Source organism: Epinephelus lanceolatus, chromosome 18 (genome assembly GCF_041903045.1).
Source record: "Epinephelus lanceolatus isolate andai-2023 chromosome 18, ASM4190304v1, whole genome shotgun sequence".
In the NCBI taxonomy this organism is placed as follows: Eukaryota; Metazoa; Chordata; class Actinopteri; order Perciformes; family Serranidae; genus Epinephelus; species Epinephelus lanceolatus.
In genome coordinates, this window is record NC_135751.1 from 6,247,998 (window position 1) to 6,271,650 (window position 23,653).

The window sequence follows — 23,653 nt, forward strand, 5'->3', positions numbered from 1 at the left end:
AGACTCTGGAACTCCCTCCCCCTACACATAAGTCAGACTCCATCACATCATTCAAATCCCAACTCAAAACCCACCTGTTCAAACTGGCACATTCACTCTAACTGGACACTGTAGACTACACTTGTTTTTATGTTGATGTTTTGTTTTAATGATGTCTTTTATCCTCTATGCTCTGTAAGGTGACCTTGGGTGACTTGAAAGGCACCTCCAAAAAAAAACAAAACAAATTATTATCATTATCATTATTATTATTAATAATTGTGAGCGACATAATCAGAACCATGAATGAAGTTGGCTAGCGGTAGCAAAAGTGTCTGCAACTACGACACAGTAAAATGTCACTGGTGATGGATGTAAACAATAATCTGCAATCTTTCAACAGAAAATGTAGAAACATTAAAAACACTATCCTTAAATTACATGCAGGTATCGCTGAGGTATGGGCCTATGTGACATTAGTATAGAGTATTTTTTGCTGTTCAGTTGGATGATGCTGATATTACTACTCTGAATATAGCACAAAAAAACTTTTAAAGTAATGCCAGACTGTTTCTGCTACTGAAGTAAAGGGTGGAAAAGTAGTTAATGACTGATGAGGGCTATCTGACCCAAATGTGGCATTTATAACAACGGGAGCCAGTTAACAGTGTGTAGATTATTTTACAAATAAAATATTATCTGTTTTTTCCTAGTTCATCACATAGGTGTCTCATTGTTCTGAAATGCAGTGATGGAATCAGAGTGTAAAAGTAGCAGTACTATCACTGTGGACTAAAATAAACTTTGCATAATTTCAAATAGTTCTAAAATCATGTGTTTAGTGTTGTAAACAATCTCTCCATTTGTTAAAAGCAGTTTTAAAACCAGTGGAAATAGAACCCTGAAACCATGAAATAATTCTACTGACCTATAACAAAATATAGGCTCCTCTTTTTTACCCCTCACTCCTTTCATGGCTACTTTTTTCTTCAGTGATCTGATTGGTCAGAGGTTGGGGTGTTGACAGGCTGTGATCTGAAACCCTGAAATGAACCTGCTCTGGAGCAGTTTAGCTGTTCAACATAAGTTACCATGGTGGTTTATCCCGGTAAAAAGAGTACCAGCTTCATAGGACTGGAAATCCAGAGTTAACCCTCTAAGTTACCTCGCTAACTTCAAATCCTACTTCATAGTACAGGCCTCTGGTATTTCCTCTTCACTGGTGATACAGAGGAATGTCTGAACCTTGTTTATTGTCCATACAATGAAGTTGCATACCGACATTTTCAAAACAAACAAAAAAAAGAACAGGCTGGAGAGAGTCTCTATCGATGGGATATTTCAAAATAGTGGGTTTGTGCATTGAGTCCTTGTCAGGCAAGAGCAGGGGTGTAGTGCTGCCACAGCACACTGAAATGATGTTCCAACACGTTTTTTGTCCCTCTCTGAGTGAGAGACAGAATATTCACAGTTCACATAATCTCGTAGAAATTCTTTTTTTTTTAAATGCTTGACGACCCAATCATCACTAAAAGCATATGTCATTGAAGAGAGACTATACAAACAAATGGAATGGTCAAGTTGTCATATTGAAATTTAAGGTGTGTCGATAGTCATGTTGTCAACTAGTGCAATGAGCAACATGCAAGAAAATGTCACCTCAAAACTTACCACCTTTGCACAGTGATTGTTTTTTTTAAGTCTATAGTTGTTAAATGTTAACTAGTAAAGATGAAAAGGCAGGAAACCTTTTTTAAGCAAAACATCCTACTGACCAGTCAACGGACTGCAGTGTTTCTAGCTCAGCCTTTTAGTATTGGATCAGTGTGCTAGGTACCTTAACAGAGTGGTGACAAAAGCAGTACAGAATAGAACCATTCTATTGGTACCAACTACAACTTTTCAGCACTGAAATGCAAAAATAACCATTCTAATGTGTGGCAAACCTAACCGAACTGAACCGGACTGCTTAGTTTGAAAGGAAGCTTAAAGAGTTCCCTGTTTGTTGCTATAAGACACTGTTTCTGTTGTGTCCTTTTTTTGTGTCCTGACTGAAATATCTCAGCAACTACTGGATGGACTGCCACGACAATATCCTCAGATAGTCAAGTTTCCCTCAAGAAAAATTGTACTAATGTTGCTGATCCTCTGAATTTTCATCTGATGTTGTCATTTAGTCAAAATTCCAATACTTTATGACAAAGTGGCTGTAAAACTAAGGGACTCCTTACAAACATGGTATTCAACCTGGGGGCGATGCCTTACGTCGAGTGTTGTGTTTCTGACGCGCATTCTCGTCAGCTCGCACTGGATCCTTTTGGCATTTTTTGGATAAGCTAGCAAAACCATGACTTAAAAAGTTGTTTAAGAATGAAATTGTCACTACATCAGTAATACGTGAGACAGACAGTCTGTAAAAATAATCATGTTCCTCCCCCCACTCCTTGTGCTTTAATAGCATTTGCTAGAATCTACCATGGCTCTTGAAAAACAACCAATCAGAGCTAAGGAGTCTCTGATGCAGCAGTCAATCATATCAATCACTGCTCATAAACTGTGGCCAAGCTGTCAAACTAGGCAGCGCTGAGTAAATATGAATCAAGATCCTGTTACTGCATTGCCTATCTCTCACCTCAAATGATTTCAGAAACATATTTTGTTTGCGCCAGTCAGTGGGTGGTGCTGAGTCTTGGTGACAAACTTTTTCATTTTACAGAATAACAATGGTTTGTGAGGAAGTACTGTTTTTCTGTAAAATGAAAAAGTTTGTCACCAAGACTCAGCACCACCCACTGACTGGCGCAAACAAAATATGTTTCTGAAATCATTTGAGCAGTAACAGGATCTTGATTCATATTTACTCAGCGCTGCCTAGTTTGACAGCTTTTGGTGGAACCCTATTGTTAAGGTACTGTCAAAATCTGTTTTACATTAGAACTCTATTATAGATTTTGTGTTAACTGAAGCAGCTCATAGACAATATTTTGCACAATGTTCCTATGTTTAAATATAACCACAATAACAAGAAGTATATCAATAAGTATTTATTGTTACTACATGGTGGTGCAGTGGTTAGCATTGTCGCTTCACTGTTGCCTCCCAGCAAGAGGGTTCCTGGTTCAAACCAGAGTTTGCATGTTCTCCACGTGTCAGCGTGGGTTTTCTGCAGGTACTCCGGCTTCCTCCCACAGTCCAAAGAGATGCAGGTTGGGTTAATTGGCGAGTGAACTGCCCATAGGTGTGAATAATTGTCTGTCTCTATATGTTAGCCTTGTGATAGTCTGGTGACCTGTCCAGGGTGTAACCCGGCTCTCGCCCAGTGTTAACTCCAGCCCCCCACATGACCCCCAACAGGATAAGGGGTTACAGAAAATGAATGAATGAATTGTTTTTTCAGATAACTGTATTCTGGTCAGGGTGGGAAACCCTCTGAAGCAGCATTTTACATGAAGCAGGCTCCTCACTGTTGCTTCTGAAAGCTGGCACCTCTAAACTCAATATTAAGCGTGCAAAGTCATCCAGTGGGCTGGACTGGACAATTTAGTGGGCTTCTTTTGGCCTGCGAGCAGTATGTTTTACACCCCTACTCTACACAGTGAGTTTAACTTGCCTCTGTCAGGGTGGAGGTTTCGCCTCCCTTTATGTGTAAAAAACAGCTACAGGAGTTCTTAAATTCCTGCAGCTACTGACTTTTAAAACAAAATCGGATTTGGTTGCCCTGTTAGTAGTTGTGGATGTGATATGGTGCTCCCTGGGTTATTATTTGTTTTGGTCTTCTGTCTCTTTGTTTCCTCTGCCGGTTTTGGTATCAAGTGAAAATGACAACAGTGATGTTGGCCTTAACCAGTGCACTTATGTTTATTTGTGAATGTATTAATATGTCATATGGGTTGCCATTTTCATTAATTGTCTGTATGTGGTATTTACTGCTAATGACTGTTGTTTGGAAGCCAAATTATCCCTCATGGACTCTACATTAAATGATATTTAGAGTATAAATGATATTTAGAGTAGAAATAGATTCACGAACACAGTTAACCAAGTAAGGGAGGAAGAGAGCAATATAACAGTATAAATATATTATTATAATAGTAAAGCTTATTTAAACTGATATTCATCTTAAATCCATTGATCATACATGTAGTCTGTCAGTAGGAGGATGTCGTAATGATTTATATGGAGGGGAAGAAATAGGAGTTTTCTGATATTAATGCCTTTTTCCTGTGTCTAACCAGATTACTGCCCAGTACCACACACACATATAAAAACTGTATTGTATGCAAGAGCCTACAGAGGGTGACAGTGGCAAACAACAAAACCAAACATCCTGAAAAAAATAAAAGAGAGGGGAAGTGAGGGTGAGAGATGGTGTTTTAATAGGCAGAGGTGAAGAGGGACAGAGAGAGAGAAGCTGCATGTTAATAGCATAAATGAAAGTCACACACACCAAACAGGCTGCTCTCTTTGAAGCTTTTTTAGTTTAGATTCTTTTAAATTCAATTTTCTTTCTTTTTCTGTGTGAATTAAGCTCCCGAATCAATTATAAGTGTGAATTATCCTCCTCTGTTAAGCCTCAGTGTAAGGGATTAACTCTGCAGCCCTGCTTGGGGGTTGGAAAGACCCAAATTTGGTGCTAAAATTGAAGGCTACCCTTGTATTATCATCTGCTACAGTTGGCTAGTTGGCCTCTGATTGCCATTTTGGAGGTGGAAAGCTTTCAGTGGCTCTCCACTTGGCAATCTAACAACTTTAAATTTCAACCCACTTTGAGTCTTTGCTAAACTTCCGAACCCTTTTTCCACAGCACAGATTGCAGAGAGGGTGGTCTTCATTTTTTTTTTTTTTTTTTTTTTTAATCAGCATAAAAATAAGCAGCTAAAGATCCATATGTTTCTTTTAGGAGCTCGTTAAAGACCTAATATGGAGCTAAAAGAGAGTGAACATTGGACTGACGCTCATCAGGTGGCCAGAAATGACCCTGAAGATAATGATAATATTGATTTGTAAGTGTTGGACGTGTAAATAGACAACAGTTTGATAGTCTCGCCACCAGACAATCAGAGATCTCCACCTTCTGATAGTCTGGGGACACTCCTTTCTAAAGTGTGTTTAACACACCGGCGAAAACGGCCAGCAACAAAGCAACGCCTCTTGCATTTTTTAAAAGGACACGCCCTCCCCCTTTTCTCATCCGCAAGGAAACACACACACAGAGAGCTTGAAAATGGATGCCGAGAGATTTAACTCCGTTTTATCAAACGTGTGCTCAGTCCACAAGATTGTGGAAATGGAGGACTTACAGCGACTTTGTTTAAAACTTTTAACGCAGTCGGACTATGTTTACGAGCACAAGAGTTCAGCGAGCCACCGAAGGACCGCCCTGCGGATTTACTATTGGTTCTGCAACGTAGGGAGTTCTTTTAAACTCTGAAATTGTATCCACCCATCTAAACACAAAATCAGGGAGAAAGACATCAGTCTTTAGTTAAGCAAAGCGTCTAAAGACTGACTTGTGAGTCTAAAAGTTTGATAACTAATTTTGCCATATCAAAAGATGATAATATGTCAGTGTTGTGTTCACAACTTACTGGTGCTCCGCTGTGGTCAAAAATCAGTAATTGCAGGTTTAAAGGATCTCTCTCATCCCAATGCATAGTTTTTACAACCCAGTTTAAATGAAACCACACCCACGTATGCATAATGGAAGTGGGCTGTCAGATGTCAAGGCCCAATTATTGACTGCCAGCCTGAAGCTTCAGGTAGTACTTGCTGTGGTATGCTGGCACCCTATGAAGTGGCCCAGGTTGAGTTTATAGGTGGCTTTGAACAACACCGTTTCCAAAAAACACTGTGGAACTCTCTGCCCTCTCACAGAAAGACAGAATGTTGGGTTTTAGATGGCCCTCTGCCTCCTCTAAGCTATCTTTATGTCTTGTTTACATATGCATGCCGCCCCTGAGTTCATGTGTATTTTATAAATAGTGGGGGGTTGTGAGACAGAGGCACTGTGAGGTACATCCATGGGTGGACTAGCCAGCTAGCAGCAGTCTCTTCACCACTGGATCAGCACATTTTCCAGCTTTGTGGTCTTCAGGTGGGGGGAAATGAGACATAGGTACATCCGTGGGTGTGCTGGCTCCCTAGCAGCAGTCTCTTTCAAAAGCCCTGGCTAGCAGTAGGCTAACAGCCAGTTATTGGGCAAGAAGTCTGGTAGCCCACTTTCATTATGCCGAAGTAGGCATGGTTTCATCTGAACTGGGTTGGTTTACATTTTTCTAAGTCAATTTTCTTCCATTTTCTGTGTGAATTAAGCTCCCAAATCAATTATGGGTGTGGTCTATCCGACTCTGTTAAGCCTCAGTGTAAGGGATTTACTCCGCAGCCCTGCATAGAGGTTGGAAAGAGTTTGGTTTGGTGCTAAAACTGAATGCTACCCTTTTATCCTCATCTGCTACAGGTGGTCAGTTGGCCTCTGATTGCCATAATGGAGGTGTAAAGCTTTTAGTAGCTCAGTGCCTGAGACTCTGCTAAACTTTGGTCATCTTCTGAACCCTTTTTCCCACAGTTTGCAGAGGAGGTGTGGTTCATCTGTCTTTTTTTATCAGCATAAGAATAAGCAGCTAGGCTAAGACCCATATATTTCTTTTAGTGTTGATAGAGACCAAAACAGAGCTAAAAGAGAGTAAATATTGGACTGACTCATCAGGTGGCCAGAAATGACTCTGCAGATAATGATACTGTTGCTTTGTAACTGCTGGATGTGTCAACAGACACCAGTCCGATAGCAACTTTCTGATCACTGGATCAGCAAACCTTCCAGCTTTGTGGTCTCCAAGTGGCTGGGAAGAGACAGAGGGGTCGTGGGGTACATGGCTTACTAGCAGCACTCTCTTTAAAAGGCTCTGGCTAGGTATAGGCAATATGCGCTTGACATCTGGCAGTCCACTTTCATCATGCAGAAGTGGCCGTGGTTTCATCAAAAGTGGGTTTAAAAAATGATACACCCGTTCTTCGCCAGGAACACCTCTGCAGTCTAATGGGCAGATTGCTCCCTAGGGCATGAACAACTATTTTCAATAACACCATGTTCAAACCCACTACTGGTAAGGCAAAATTGCCAGTATTTCTACCTTAGCATGCGGACAAGTGCTGGTATCCCTCCAGACTTGAAAATGGCTAGCAGTCCCTCCCTCTGATGCGACAGGCTGTGCAGCACGCTGGCTGCACAACGGGCTGTCTCCATGTCAACCGCTGTCGTCATGGCACGCACCACAGCGCCCACCATGGCCGGAGACTGCACCAGTACTCGACGACTGGCCTCCTTACGGGTCAGCTGGTTGACTATCATGGCCGCCTTGTTCACCACAACCTAGGAAGTAGAGCAGATAACTGTGTAAAATAGAATGTGTCTGGAGGCTCAGTTAGCAAATTCTTAGTAAGTCAGCAGCATACCGGATCATCATCCGCCAGCAGCTTGGTTAGCTCTGGTACCGCCCTTGTGGCCAGCTCGGCGTCGTCCTGGTAGTTTATCAGGTGGACTATAGCCGTCTTTAGAAGCTGGGAGGGTTCAGCCAGACGCTGCACGTTGCTCTGCTGTGATGGATCTGATTGAACGGGCATGGCTGCCTCTCCCTCCACCAGGGTCTCTGGGAACATGGCAGCCCTGACACGCTGAGCCCGGGTTAGAGAGTACTGAGCATCTAAATCTGTCACAGGGGAGATAGATAGAGAGAGAGAGAGAGAGAGAGAGAGAGAAAATGTGAGACTGCTAGTGTGCATGTGTGTCTGAAAGCAAGAGACATCAAGCAAAGAAGACGCCGCAACAAGACTGAATGGATTGTTTAAATAATGCTTAAATGTGTAATGAAAGTTGGGAGATGAAGTTTGATTCAACATCTAGCTAACATGATAATGAGTGTTATCTGAATATATTATTGAGTCCAATTTAATTCAAGTCTTTTGCATTAGTTCCCCAAAGGACAAATACTGAGTTGGAATGGGCCTCATTAAATGTGATGTAATTTCACTAAATATGGCTCAATCTGGTTTACTCTGGACTTAACAAAGCAGAGACATTGTGTGTGCCTCAGCACCAGCGGCATATACAGTGACACAACTAAATGCAATATTATTATGCATATCTAAATTAATGTGTTGAATGGTTTGTGGTAAGTGCTGACTCTTTGTGACTTGAGGACTGTGGTTGGATGTTCTGACAGTCCAGATACATAAAGCCAGGCTCAGTTTTGGGCTGATCTATCCCCGAATCAACCCTCTCAACACTGGAGAAGGAATCCAGTATGGGACCTTGGTTGGTAACAATGTTTGGCCAATGTTATCTAGTCTGATAGTCCGTCTGAAACTTCCCAAATTGTGTAGGCTCATTGAGGCTGTGATATTTTCAAATATGTTTGAGGATTTAAAATTTGTATGATTACAGTTCTGATTACATCAGAATGGGGCAGCAACATAAACATTCAAGCCCTTGAGGCTGAGATTAATGGGCATACTATTGACACATATTGAAACTGACAGGTAAAATGTCACCTCCAACTCACGCTGAAGAATAGACAATCTGTGTTGATCTCATTCCCCGACCACTTTCTCGTCCAGACTCATTTAGCCTTCTGCTGTTGTTTTTCTCGCTGCAAAGCATTTTTAACACTACAGCAAAGTGTTGCACTATGTCAGTCTCCATTTTATTTACATCTGCTTCCCCATGACATCATGCGAGGTGGTGCATTCATGCTCTTTTGGCATGAAGATCTTTATTAAATCCTCTATCGTGTGATGCAATGTTATTTTCAAATCTTGCAATGTGTGCATGTTTAAGATAAGAGAGGAGAACATCTGTGAAGTTTCTCCCTATGTACATGATACAACCCAATTTCAACATAATTTATGATTTTAAAACTCCTGTAGTCTGAGCCTGGCTTAAGGGTGTTCCAATGGAATGCTTTTGATGGTCCATATTGAGTGCTTCTCATCTATTCCCCCTTCATCAGGACAAAGTTTGTTAGTGCCATCCAAAAAGTATTAGGCCACCATTAAAGGTCCCTCAGACATTGGAACCAACTACCAATGCCTTAGCTACATGGGCTGCAGTGCATTGAGATCAAATACATAAAACCATGATTGGGCAATGGACACTGTACTCTGATCATGGACCAGACTTTCAACGTTTATGGGGAGAAACACTATGTATGCATCCCAAACAAGCCACATATACGGGTAAAATAATGCATTATTGTCTTTTATATATGGCTTGTAAATGGTTGTAATGTTGAGGTTATAAAATTGCCAGTGACACAGCTGTGTTAGGCCTGATCCATCAAGGTCTCTTTACTGTGTTTTGCAATATTTGTTTGGCCTCAGGTTTGACACTGAAACTTTATACCTCAACAGCTGTGTGCCCTTCTCTGGATACAGCGTTCACTGGAGCTGAGTTGGGTAAGGGTTACTTTAAAAGTAATCAAAGTACTTTACTGCGTTACTTTTTTGAAAAGTAAACAGTTACTTTACTGTGTTACTCCCTGCGTAAAGTAATTCAAGTACTTTTAAAGTACTTCCAATGTTACTCCCTGGGAAAAGTACCTTAAGTACTTTTTACGTACATTTCCTATTGGGCAATGGACCACAGGGCGCTAAGCCTACATTTTTTGTCTCCAAAATTAAAGTTATGGACCACTTGCCCTTCACTGAGATCCAGTTCTCCCATCACAGCCGTCACTTTAACCTGTAGAAACACAGAACGATCTGCTGCCGTAGACAACTGTATGACAACAACACCCCAGCGTTCTTAATATTTCCTCTAGAGATGTTACCACACAGAGTAAAAGGGGAAATGATGGTGTGAAACAGCAGAGGCACTTTGTCAACCCGCTGAGTACTGCCGTTAAAGCTATCAAGCTAGCAAACAATGTTACTTCTTCGTAATGGAGACGGACATAAAGTAAGAAAATTAAAAAATAGTGGCGGGGCTTTTACTCACCACAACTGCAGAGGCTACCAGCTTCATTTGAAACAGACTACATTATAAACGGGTCATTATTTATTATTCCCTCTGTGTCTTTATATTTTTACTTTTTATCTGCTCCTGTTGGCTTCATAAAGTTAACACATCGTGCCTTCATTTCAAACTCAACACTTTCTGAATTTGTTTCAAATTAAAAGCCCTTGGGTGAGAGAATCCCTTCATTTTCTAAATAGGCTTTTATTGTGAAACATTTGTAGGAACTTGTTGTGGAGGATTCAGTAGCTTGAATGTTTGCGTACGGTACTTTAAATGTAGCTCCTGCCATCTGCTGGCGCTTTTAGGTGACTGCAACAACATTTCGGCTGGTACATGAACAGACACACAGTGACTGAAATAATAGTAAAAGTAATAAAAATAGGACAAGAATAACCTGATGACATCACACACGTCATGAAAGACGACCCGGGATAATTGGTGAGTACCACCGTGTAGTGTGTCATGTCTGTCGGCCAAGTCACGGCACGATTTTATGTGTCCACAATCGTGTAATGTGACATAGTGACTTTCAGAACAGGCAGAAAAGTTGTATAGTGTGTACCAGGCATAATGCAAGTACTGAGTCTGACCTGTCTGTCAGCAAGTCCTCCTCCATCTACTGAGTTGTGGGGATTTTACTGATGATCCTGCGGAATGTTTTACACTCCACCATAGACAATGGCAGCATTTCTTCTACCACGTTACTTTGTAATGTGTTATACCCAACTCTGCACTAGAGTGATAGCATCCCATGCATCTTTTTATGTGTTATTTTATATCCACTGCTGAAGCTTCCAATTGTAACAGAAGTACCTCATTTTTTTACCTTTTGTATGCCTCCACATAGGCGACAGCTGTGGCTGTAGTATATTTTAAGGATGTCCGTACATACGTATGTACCATTCTAGCAAAAATGATATCTTAAGAGTGCCTGGAAGGAATTTCTTCAAATTTGGCACAGATGTTGGCTCCCTGTCACAAGGATCTTGTATAAATTATTTTCATAAACATATCTCAAGAAGGCCTGAATTTGGCACAGACATCCTTTTGAACTCATGGATGAACTGATAAAATTTTGATTTTAAAAGGGGTCAAGATCACTGTGACTTCACTTTCATCTCATTCTTGGCCTTCACAATATCTTCTTGGACTTATGGATGAACTGATTTTGATTGTCAAAGGTTGAAGGTAAAGGTCACTGCAATCTCATCTGTTTCATCTTCATAAGCACAATATCTCAAGAAGGAACCTTGAGGGAATTTCTCTAAATTTGGTGCAACGTCCTCTTGGACTCAAAGATAAAATAATAAGATTTTGGTTGTCAACAAGGTCAAGGTCCCTGTGATCTCACTTCCATCCCATCCTTGTAAGTATGATATCTGAAGAAGGCCTTGAGGGAATTACCTCAAATTTGGCACAAGTGTCCTCTTAGGCTCAAGGATGAACTGATTGAAAGTCAAGGTTATTGTGACCTCAAAAAACATGTTTCTGGCCATAATTCAATGATCCATATGCTAATTATTACAAAATTTCACATACATGTCTAAAAGAATAAAATATATGAAGTGATGACATTTTATATCCAAAAGGTCAAAGGTCAACTTTACTGCTACATCTTAATGTTTTGCAGGAACTCTTTTCTGGCCATTACACAAGGTCATAACTCAGAAACAGAAGGAGAGACATTTGGTCATGTATATTTGGTATCGGAAGACGTGTGTGAACCCCATGTTTTAGATTTTGTAGCTTCTTTGCAGCAACATCCATATTTGAAGCATTGTCAACTGTCATTCCATTTGGACATTCATTTGGACATTCTAATTACACAAATGCTAATTAGGATCAACTTGGAGGCACTTTCAATTTATATCATTATTATGAGACCACAGGTGCAAACAATTCTGTGGTACATTTCACAAATGTGATGTTGACCATTGACTGTGAACCATGAAATTCAATGGCAATCCATTTCATCTTTGTGGAAATATTTCAGCCAAAAGACACTGCTAAGCTGCTACTATAGGGGCACTTTTCAAAACAAATATTTGAGAAACATTTTTCTGAAACCCACTCCTTACTCACTTGAAGAGCCTCTGAAATGCTTTTTGTTCCTAAACAGTATTTGAACCTTTCAACTGCAAAACTTGATGTAGCTAATTAGGATGATAAGTATGCATTTATGTATTTAAGATTTACAAGATGAAGCAGTGCAATAATTGCCAGGATTAACTGAGCAGAATATAACCATCTGCTGTTGAACCTAGAGGATGGGTTTTTTTATACATTAACTGGGTGGTAAAAAGACATTTCTTGTTGAGCTGCAGGTGCTATCATCATTAAAGATATTTTGTAGTCATGCCTACGGAGGAATAATTTATTGATAGATGACTTAATAATCTCAGATCTGATGACAGACTTGTAAATTCAACCTTATTAGTCTCAGCCTTTGAGGGCGATGATACTGCAAGCATTGGAAAAAACCTCCAGTATGTACAGTACAATGCCTATTCAAAGGACATTATTCCAAGCTGAAAGCCTCTACTTTGCTAATATGGTGCTCATGCTCCTCCTTCTGTGTAGACATGATCACTCATTCTGTTTGACTTCTAGGTGTTGCAAAGCCAGTATACCATCTTAAAATGTTGCAAGCACATACTACCCTGGCTTTGTTTGTGTTCAGCATTTGATTTTGTTTAACATCACCTGGTAAAACTAAAACTAAGACAAGTATGTAAGTCGAGATATATTTATTGATTGACTGCTCTGGAGTTACACTACGGGTTTCTTTGTTTTAACAGATCCATGTGCACCATATCCATACTACCACAGTGTTAAGTATGTGAGAAAAAAAGATTTAGTTTAACCCAACATGTAGAATGTCAAATGCAGTATGTCAAAAATACCAGGATGTTCTACTACGGTTGGATTTTGCAATTTGCAAGGCGACATGCTTTTCTGGCTCTTCTGACCCACAGTCCTCTGCGTAGTAGAAGATACATCACATTGACTGAGCCGCAACAGATGTTGTTGACAGCATAAATGTATAAAGAGACTTGGATAGAGCATTGGAGGCCATTAATTTCTATGGAAGTTGCTCAGTGTTGCACAAAGCCACAAAACCTCAGTTTCCATGGTATGAAATTACCCAAATATTCTGCATTGTTGTGCCCATAGATACAGTGCAATATAGACTTACTGCTGAGCGCGTCCACAGCTAACTTCCGCCATCTGACTGGCTGACTTCCGGTTTAGCATTCCGCTAACTTGAATGGGGCTAAAATAATTTAACTGTGTTGAACACTCAAGTTTGAAAATGTCACAGGACCAAATTGATCAAAACCCGTACTGCGGGAGTTGGGATGCTCAAAAAAAAAATGTATCTACTGATTAACAAACATCTCTTTCCCAATGTAAGTCTATGGGAAAAAGTCTTTTTGGGCCCAGTGGCATCATGTGATGGGCCTGGTTGTTGTAATTCTACTTTTGACCACTGTTTAAATTTGGCCTCAAAACCTGTTGCTGTTACTAAGGCCATGGTTGACAGCTGTCAGAAGCTGCAATGACAGATGACAGCACATTCAAGTGACTGATGACCAGTCAGTTAGTAACAATAGGAATATTAATTGTTAGAGTGAACAAAGTAATAATAGAGACACAAGGGCATACAAGAAGGGCATAACTATGAAAATAACAAAGAGAAAATGTTACTGCATGTTAGAATCCACAGTGTATGCATCATAACTTAAAAGTCAAAAGTGCATACATTGCAAAGTAACAACAGCAGGGCTTTCCAGGGTAACCTCCAGTCTAGAGGCCCCTTTTCTGCACAAAAAACCCACTAACACCCACTGACATCCATATATCTGTATGGACACACCAATTTTAGCCCCTTTGCTGGTGCAATACAATATGTACTACCACAAAACACTATCCATCTCCGTCCAAGCAGTGCCCGATCATTGTTCAAAATTAGTCAGCACAGAGTTTATGAGAGAGAATACATAAGTAAGAGACATACAAAAGAAGCAACTTTTCACTGGACTCTGCAAAGTCAAATCACATTTATAATCTGGGAAACATGGCTGCTTCACACTAATCCCTCCCCCCGGCAGCACAGAAGGTCTATACAATCAGCACAGTTTTAAAGGTGGACACCCAAGATTAGTGTCATCAATTTAATGTCTGACCAAACGTCTCCTCTTCTGTTCTTGAGAAACTATGTTGAATAATGGGCAGAAAAGAAAATTTGCAGAACATTATGATGTAACAGTAAGTTGACCTTAGAACTTTGGATATAAAATGTTGTCACTTCATCATTTTATCCAATTAGATATTTGTGTGTAATTTTATCATAAATAATGAATGAATTTTCGAGTTATGGCCAAATGTATGTTTTGTGAGGTAACAGTGAGCTTGACCTTTGAAACCACTAGACATAATCGGTTCATCGTTCATTCCAAGTCCAAGTGGCCGTTGACCTTTAACTAATCAGTTCATCATTGATCCATCACTGTGTTCTTGTAATATTGAATTCACAAGAACGGAGTGGACAGATGTACAGTCAGACAGACTGACAACATATTTCCTCAAGCCATGGCTATAGCTGGCACAAAGGCATAAAAGTTTAGAGGCATACTCTTCTATTGTCAGCAGATCTGTGTACAAGGGTGGTATACTGGCAATGGGAGACGAGTCTATAACCTATTTTTAGCAGGTTTTCCCATGTTTTAAAACCCCACATACACATTAATTTTGGTAGAAAAAGGGTATCTGGTGAGCTCAGCAAATGGCGTTTTGTTTTATTCCAAGGTAACAATATATATGCAAAATGGTCAACTGAGACTTTCAAGACTCATATGGAGACCTGCAAGTCTGGCTGACATTGGGCAAAAGGCAAGGTACACCCTAGACAGGTCGCCAGACAATCGCAGGGCTAACACATAGAGACAGACAACCATTCACATTCACACCTATGGGCAATCTAGAGTCACTGATTAACCTAATCTGTATGTCTTTGTATTGTGGGAGGAAGATGGAGTACCCGCAGGAAACCCATGCTGACACGGGGAGAACATGCAAACTCCCCACAGAATGGCTCTCCCACCCTGGGATCGAACCTGGAACCCTCTTGCTGTGAGGTGACAATGCTAACCACTGCACCACCGTGCCGCCCACAGAGGAAAGTGACAGAACAAAGAAAAGTATTTTTTTCACACCCTGACCAATTTGCCCGCGGTGGACACAATCATCATCAGAAATGACCTCCTCCTCCAGACCTAACATTACCGAAATAACGCAACAAGCTGATGAAAGAGTACAAGGGTCTCATGAACCATTACCATTCTTGTGTACGGTCAGGTCCACGACTGAAACAATTGTCGTCTTGTTTTGGGCCGGTTGACTACGTGTGCTTGAGTATAACTGTATAAAAAGTTGTAAACGACACAGATCATAGGGATTTGTGCAGTGTTGGTGGTCTGTGCCTCCAGTTGCCTGCCCTCCATCTGGACAGTGCACGATGTATGACGTCACATGCAAAGAAGCTATAGTGTGTATGCTGCATGCAACAGTACATATTTTATAATGCAGCTGCACCTACTAAAAGTAAAAAAGAAAAAGTATGCAATTTAGAATGCAGCTAATGTATTCTCAGTAGTTAAAGCGGGTGGAAACCAAACATTCCCTGCTTTTATGCTCTTGCAGATGTCATCAGTGATATCACGGGTTGTAATAGGTAAGGGGGATGCAGTTAATTAATTTTAGTCAGTCTCCAACAAGCAATGCATCAGGCTGACACTTTGCTTTCTAAGCAGGTTTCGTGTGTTGTCAGCACATATCTATCTAAGTTTATGGTGCTCTAAGCACTCAAGTGTTTGACAAATAAAAAATAATGTTTTCCATTAACAGTTATTTGTATCAACTCAAATTATGGCACATCTTGTTAAAAGTACTGAGTGCCTCTGTTTCATGATAACGGAATACAATTTACTGGGGAACTGGATGTCCTTTGGGTTAATATTTGAAAAATATCCTGTATAATGGTTTTGCCACCTGTCAGGAAAAATGTCAAAACATGATCATTAGGATGATACTCATAAAGTAAGGAGTCACTCATAAAGTGACAACATGAGGGTGCTAAACTTGCGGAGAATAATGTTTGGAAATGTGTGGTATTTCTAACAGCATGCTCCAAAAAGACGTTTGACTTCAAACTACATAGTCCACAGTGACACCAAAAGCCTGTATCAGTTGCAGACAACACTGAAGAAATTGATGTCTTGGAGTAAGTCTTTCCTCAGGGGAAAAGGATGATTACAAAGTGTCTAGGAAGAAAAGCAAATAGTCTCCTCTGTGTGGACCGGGAATACAACAAGCTCAACAGTGTCCTTATAGTTTAAAATAACCTGTTGTATTTTGGCTCACCCACAAGTATTTTGGATTCAACAATGAGGCACAGTAAAGCCTAGTTATCTTGTGACAAAACTCAGAGCAACCAATTTGTTTTATCTCCAAACTTGTACAGGAATTTGTTCGGTTCCCCGGGGAATGGAATATTCCTTTTGCTTTCAGCACCATTTCTAATGGTATTACACACTTCAAAATATTGCATAGCACATCAGGTGGTTTGCCAGATAAAACATCCGCATATTTGAAAGGACAGAGCCTGCTTCTTCACTCCAAGAAAAGGCAAGCTTGTTCTCCTGTACTGGAGTATAGTAAGCCTCTTAACTGGCCTGCACAGAAGCTTGACCTCAACCCCATCCAACACCTTTGAAATTAAATAGAACTGCAAAAAAAAAAGGATAATAAATCAGAAAAATACATTCACAAATTTCAAACACTAAAGCATGGTGTGAAATATGGGAAATCACTGCAGTGGGTCTATAAAGACAATGTCTGTACAATTTAAGACTCACAACACTTAATCAAGATTATGTCTGGTCTATATTTGTTCCAAACCTTTGGCAATGCATGCAATATGAAATTACATTTTTTGTTGATAAAGTGCCTAATAGCACTTCTACAATCCCCCCATTCAAGACATCAACATCAAGTTAATGTTTTGAAGCTTGACCATTACAAGTCTAAAAAAATCAAAACAAAGCAAAACAAAATAAACAAACAAAAAAACAAAACAGTAAATGTAGTGATTTAACGGGACAATTTGGTGCCATGATAAAATTAGGGAGTGCCATTTTAAAATACATCTCTTTACAGAGTCAAACACAGCTTAGAATTAACAATCTTGCTGGCTGACAAAGGCATTTCAAACACAAAGGGAAAAAAGGTGATAATTAAGTCTAAGACATCATATCTTGTTGTGGGATTATCTCCTGGCTTGGCACATCAGTTATTTTCTTTCGGTGTCAGGTAAATGACTGGAAGCAGAGTGGGAATTAATACGGCACTGACATGGAAAGGCTCATTTCATTGCAAGGAAAAGAGGATTCTCCATGTTTACTGTAAACTGGCAGTGTGTAGACGGCGATCAGGAGGAATGGAAAGGGATGGATGCTGGACCACCATACTGCTGGTTTAAGCCCATTTCTACAAGGAGCTTATATTTCCCAATTCTGACATAATTTTCCAAGGCATAACATACCTTAGATTGAGTTCTTACTTCCCAGGAAACCACTGGTTTCAGTTCATTTCAATATGCTATAAAAAGAAATGCCATGACAACAAGTTTATACCTTAAAGTAATGTGTTTCTATGATCCAAACACAAGTGAACAGCCAAGACACATTGCTATTCACACCCTTGTTTATCATGGACTTGCATTTGTTGGGTGTTTTTCTAGTCTAACGACCACTCAAAGCACTTTGAAACTACATGCCACATTCACCCTTTTACACAAACATTCATACACTGGTGGCTGGGGCTACCATACACCTGCTGCTCAGTTAAACATTTACATGCGCTCACACACCAACGGCACAGCCATCGGGGACAGTTTGAGGTTCAGTATTTTGCCCAAGGATACTTGAGATTTGGATTGAAGGAGTGATGGAACCACCAATCTTTGATTAGTGGATGACTCGCTCTACCTCCTTAGCCACAGCCGCCCTGGTGACGTAGCTCTTGTTGGGGATGCATCAGGACACATTAGCATTTAGCATTTGAAGAACCTTCAATATTTGAGTACTCACATTAAATTATTATTGAGTAGGCTACTCAAGTACTAAGTAAAACAAAAAAGCCATGTAAATTGGCCAACAACAAAGAACAAGTGCAAATTGAAAGTTGATTACTTAACAGACAGGCTATTAAACCACAAATTCAAAGTTAACACAAGAAAAATCTGCAAAGTTTCATGTTGCATAGGTTAGGTGCAGCCCTAAGGGACTGTCTCCAAGCTGCTATCCTCCTGGTCAGTTCAACATCTGCCTGGTTCACATGAGGTAACACAGCAGTTAGGGTTGGGTACCGAAACTCGGTTCCAAGTAGGAACCGAATCAAAAACGGCGGATACCGGGTACCCATAAAAATTATTTACTTTTGGTTCTGCTTATCGGTTCCTAGACGCACTAGTAACCTTTCTTACAGTGGCTGCTTATTCAGATACATATCTGCCAGGACCTGTCTGTTATGTGACTATGTCACGCATTTACACTGAACTTCAACACTCCAGAGAAACTGAGGGGGAAAAAAAAAAAAAAAAAAGACACCGGAGAAACTGCAGAAGAAGAAGCTATGGCTAACTGGGCTAACTATGCAAGATGGACCGTGGGAAACGCTGTACTGCGGTCGTCAACACCAGACACAGTGCTAATGTTGCTACAGGCAACGTTGGTACCTTGCCAGCAGCCCCAACAGAGACACCGTTCACGCTGGCGAAAAAGAGGCTGACCAAAGATAAAACTGAGGAGTGTCACCGAGTGGTAACAAAGGTTGTGGTTAAAGGACTACATCCCTTCTCAGTCGTCGAGTGTCCGTCGTTCAGGTTCGTTAGATAATGTAACGTCGCCTATTTCCATCCTAAATCCTGTGGCAAAAATACCCTATTTCATATCGTGCATGTGTGTTTCTCTGCAAACGTCAATGACATATATCAACTATAAAATGAATGACCTTGTTCAGAATGAAATCAAAACGAATCTATAAATAGAATAAACACAAAATAGGCATTCTCTATTCATTTAAAATATTTTCAACTCTTACAATTGTGTATTTTTGCCACACTGTATTACTGATCTCCTAACATCAAAACAATTACTTTATTTCTTGATGTTTTTTTGCTGTTTTACAGTGAATGCAATGAAGTATAGTATTTTAGCACAAATGCTGCTCAGACAGGATTTTATTTTTGTTAAACATTTTCTTAAAAGGTAAAGGAATAAAGTTACTTTTGTTAAATAAACATTTGACCTTTTATTTTTCACTATTTTGGAATCGAAATAAGGAATCGTTAGGAACCGGAATCGATAAGCAGAACCGGAATCTGAATCGGATTCATAAAAATCCTAACGATACCCATCCCTAACAGCAGTAGCGGCTAACTTTCAACACCAAGCTGTTCAACAGCCCCAACAAACTCACTGATACCAAAACAGCTTGACTCTGTCCTTTGATAGCCATTAGGTACAGTAATGTTAGCCTAGTTATGTAATAGTAAAAAATGAGTCCCTCTGGGACATGCCAGACACAGTAAACAGATATTAAAGAACTAGTGGTGACGAAGGGCAACTATTGTATTGCCTTGTGTTGCCTGTGTCTCTGCAAAAAAACTGCACCTGAACACATCATAGGACTACAGTCAATTGCTGACTAGCATGTATGTTCTGCACCTGCGTGAGAGTAAATAACTCTCTGGAAAACTGTATTCGTCATTCAAGAGGGAGACCAACCAACAGGACGATTCACAATATATCCCAATTGTCACCAACTCACTCAAGATCTGGATACAATTCCATAAACACTTCAGACCAGACAAACCCTCCCTAACCCTTAGCCTGAGTTTTTAGAAAAACACCTATTTCCACTCTCTTCCTCAGAATGTATTTCTGTTTAGCAAAACAAGGGTTTATTGTTTATTGTCCTTGCCGATTCCACAGAACTCTCAACTAGGTTTGACCTCCCACTTCTATCTTTTTTTTGTTTGTTTGTTTTCTTTAAGTTAGACATTTCATTAGATCTAACTACCCCTTTTTTCCTTAACCACCCTCCTGTGTCCCTGATGGATTCTCTTCTGGCTTTGGATCCTATCCAGAAACATTCCCTCTTCATAATTTACGATTCCACTAACTCTCTTAACCTTAACCTAAATCTGACAGCCCATCTAAAGCAGATTTGGGAGCAAGAAATTGGTCTGCCAATACCTGAACAAAGGCAGGACCATACTGTTGATTTAGTACACCCTTCTTCTGTGTGTGCTAGGCATGGATTATTAAATTGTAAGGTTCTCTTCAGTGTACACTATACAAATTCCCAACTGGAAAAAATCATCCCAGATGTCAGTGATACTTGTAATAGGTGCAAACAGTCGCATGCTAATCATACTCACCTGTTCTGGTCCTGTCCAAATTTGACTGTTTTCTGGCATCAAATATTTAACACACAGTTTTTGGCATGAATTTTAACCCTGATTCACTCACAGCTCTGTTTGGAGTCCCACCACCTGCAGCACCGAACTACCCACTGATAAAATGGCATGTTCTGGTCTTTACAACTCTAGTAGCTAGACACCTCATCTTGTTTAAGTGGAAGTACACTCTTTCCTCCCTCGCAGAATAGTTGGCTTAAGGAGATCTGGAAGGTCTTTAAGGAGTTTCTGACTAAGGCTACCATCCATCCAAATGACAAGTCTTCTTTTTTTTTTTTTTGTAATGTATGTTAACATCTGAAGCATCCTGTTTTGAAATTTTGGAATCTTTTTGACAGTACATACTACTGTGTGAGAGACATCTGGGATTCAGGACTTTCAATATGCCTCATTAGAATGTTTGGAGAGTTTCTTACATCAACTAGTGGAACCATGGACAAAGACAGTCAAGTATATTTATATTCTCGATCCCACTCACAGTCACTTTGACATTTACTAATGTTGACAGTTTCAGTGCTGGTTTGACAGATGGCTCTATTCAGCCTTTGGATGAGACTGCTGGATCCCCAGATATGATGATTATGTTATTAGCAGGAAAGCGTGACTCATCAGACAGTTTTGGCCAGCTGAATTGCCAATACCTCAAGACAGAGGGACCTCTCTTTGACTTTGTGAATCTCTATAAAATTCTTGACGAATAAGCTGAAAGCACCTCTCGGTATGGTGCCAATCTAATAAGCGAGTACCTTTGACTTAAAACATGAAATACTACTCCACTTTCTTTCAAGTTGGTAAATCACATTTACAGTAATTATAATTGTATGGCAATTTTGTTTTCTGATATTTTACAGAGAGAATGTATTTTAGTTATTTATTTCTTTGGAGGGAATTTGATTTATCTTTTTGTAATATTGGTGTTCATTACACACTTTCTTTTCATTCTGGACTTTTCCTTGGGAAGGTGCAGTAACAGACCCTGTGAATGCATTCTGTTTCTGGATGTCACAACACGCTCTCACTCTCAACTCATCAAATATCACCACTTGGTCAGTGGACTTCCACTTGTACATATGACACGTTAGATACCCTCTTACAACTGTTGTTGATGTTTTGGGACACCATGTCAATTTACGCCTATTGTATGTATTGTGTCATTTCAAAATATACTTCTGCCCTCACAGGAAATGTACAGTTTCTGCTCATTACATGCATACAGTATTTTTCAAAATAAACTTTCAACATCGGTATGAGACTTGGAATGTGAGTGGGTTGGGATGTATGTATACAACACAGTGCAGAGTAGCGTAATGCTGTGTTCAAACTACAAGGGACACAGCAACAGGCTACAAGTAATATTTGATGGAAGACATGGACACGAAGCTACAAAATGATGCCTGACACTTGTTGCTACGGATGGGCATGACATGCTACAAATCAAATTTACCAATCATACGTCATTGTTTCAAGTTGTGGTACTGTGTTATCTAGCTGGGTTAGCTGATACTATGCTAGCTTTATGTGCAATGTGGTGCACACAGGGATGTGAAATTTGATGTTAAAATGGGACATTGATCAAAAGCATAGATATTTTTTGACCTAATACTAACTTTAGAAGATGTTCAGTTAAGGTGCTTTGTTACATGTAACAAACACACACAAGCCTGTGACAACGTAACTACGTTAACAAGTGCTTGAGCAACACTTTAACAATGACTTGACAAAAATGTAGCTGCTCAGACTGTTGCATTTTCGCTCCCAGTGTGAACACAGTATTAGACCATTGCAACACCATACTGTAGCTGCAAGGTGTGATAGCAGGCATTAAGCATTAGACAGAGCAGAGCACTGAAGTAAAGAAAACCAATTTAACATTGTAATCATACAACATTGTTGGACTCATGGTGGACATATATCTATTATCTGTAACCTCTTATCCATATGAAAAGAAAATGCATTAAAATCAATGCAGCAGGGCCAGAGATGTCTTTTTTATTCCACTCACTCTTTGATCTTGTCAAAACCTGGTGCTTACATAACCTTTGATGCAAGTGGTGCTAATAACAACTAATACCTAGTAGCCTAAAGGAGAGGGGAAAAAAACGGGCTGTAGAGGTCTGGAAAGCTAATTTCTTTCTAACTTAATTTAATTTAATTTAATTTTTTTAAACTTGTCTTCAGACTCAACCAACACTGACTCAAGTGACATTATTTTACAACATTTATTAACAGACTTCACACAGCTCCCATTGGAGAAACAAAAGGCTTAAAGGACAAGATGATCTAAATCTAGCAAAATATCTAGCCTAATCTATAGATATCTGCCAACTGCCATTGCATTGTTTCAAATGTTCATATTTCTCCTCATATTATCCATATTTTTTTTCAGTTTACATGTAAGAATGCAGACTTCTCACTGTCAACATTGTGGTGAACTCCTGACCTTTTGATTGACACCTCACATAAGCCAATAGGAGCTTCCAGCTTCAAAAAGCAACAAGGGCCTGTGCTGAAGGAAGTGCCTCCATTGCTTCCTTTGACCTCAGATCCAACTGACATCCAGCTGTTATGGATCTTGTAGTTTATGACACCCTCACCCCCCAGGGCAGTTTTTAACTCTTTCTTGGCGCCACAGACTGTTGTGAAAATAACTGAAGGATAAACAACTGGCTCTTCTGTTGTCTTAAGGGGAAAAACAGTCTTTCTTATCAATTCAGTGATTCTGAAAAAGGTTCAGTGTTACCTTTCAAACAAGACCATGCATGTACATGTACTAAAAATGGAACAAAAACAGCTGACAGTTTACTTTGGGTCTGTGTTGGATAGATGTTTTGGGTGAGTATAGGTGAAATTTACAAGACAGAACATTTCTCATTTGCAGCATTACTTCCCAACACCTGGAAGCAGAGTTTAAGTACTTTTGGACCAAGCAGGTCTGGGGTATACCTGAGAGGAACTGCCCAATGGGGAGCTCTCTTGAGAACTACCTTCAGGGGCTTTTTTACTTTTTTGCTTTTTCACCGCCAATAGGAACACTGGAGGCCCATAAACTGGCTGACACTTTGTATAGCACCATCACTTCACGTACATCACACAACATACACTTATACATCTGGACCGAT

General features: G+C 40.0%; 1 protein-coding gene across 2 annotated transcripts in view; it reads right to left on the reverse strand.

Moving 5' to 3' along the window:
- Window positions 1-23,653, reverse strand: part of LOC117268579 (junction plakoglobin a) — a 242,118-nt gene that overhangs the window by 87,017 nt on the left and 131,448 nt on the right. For both annotated transcript variants that reach the window (XM_033645157.2, XM_078161288.1), the window contains exons 4-5: window positions 7,432-7,685; window positions 7,110-7,348 (exon numbers count right to left, since the gene is read on the reverse strand). In XM_033645157.2, the coding sequence (XP_033501048.1) occupies window positions 7,110-7,348; window positions 7,432-7,685 (493 nt within the window). The remainder of the gene's footprint in view (window positions 1-7,109; window positions 7,349-7,431; window positions 7,686-23,653) is intronic.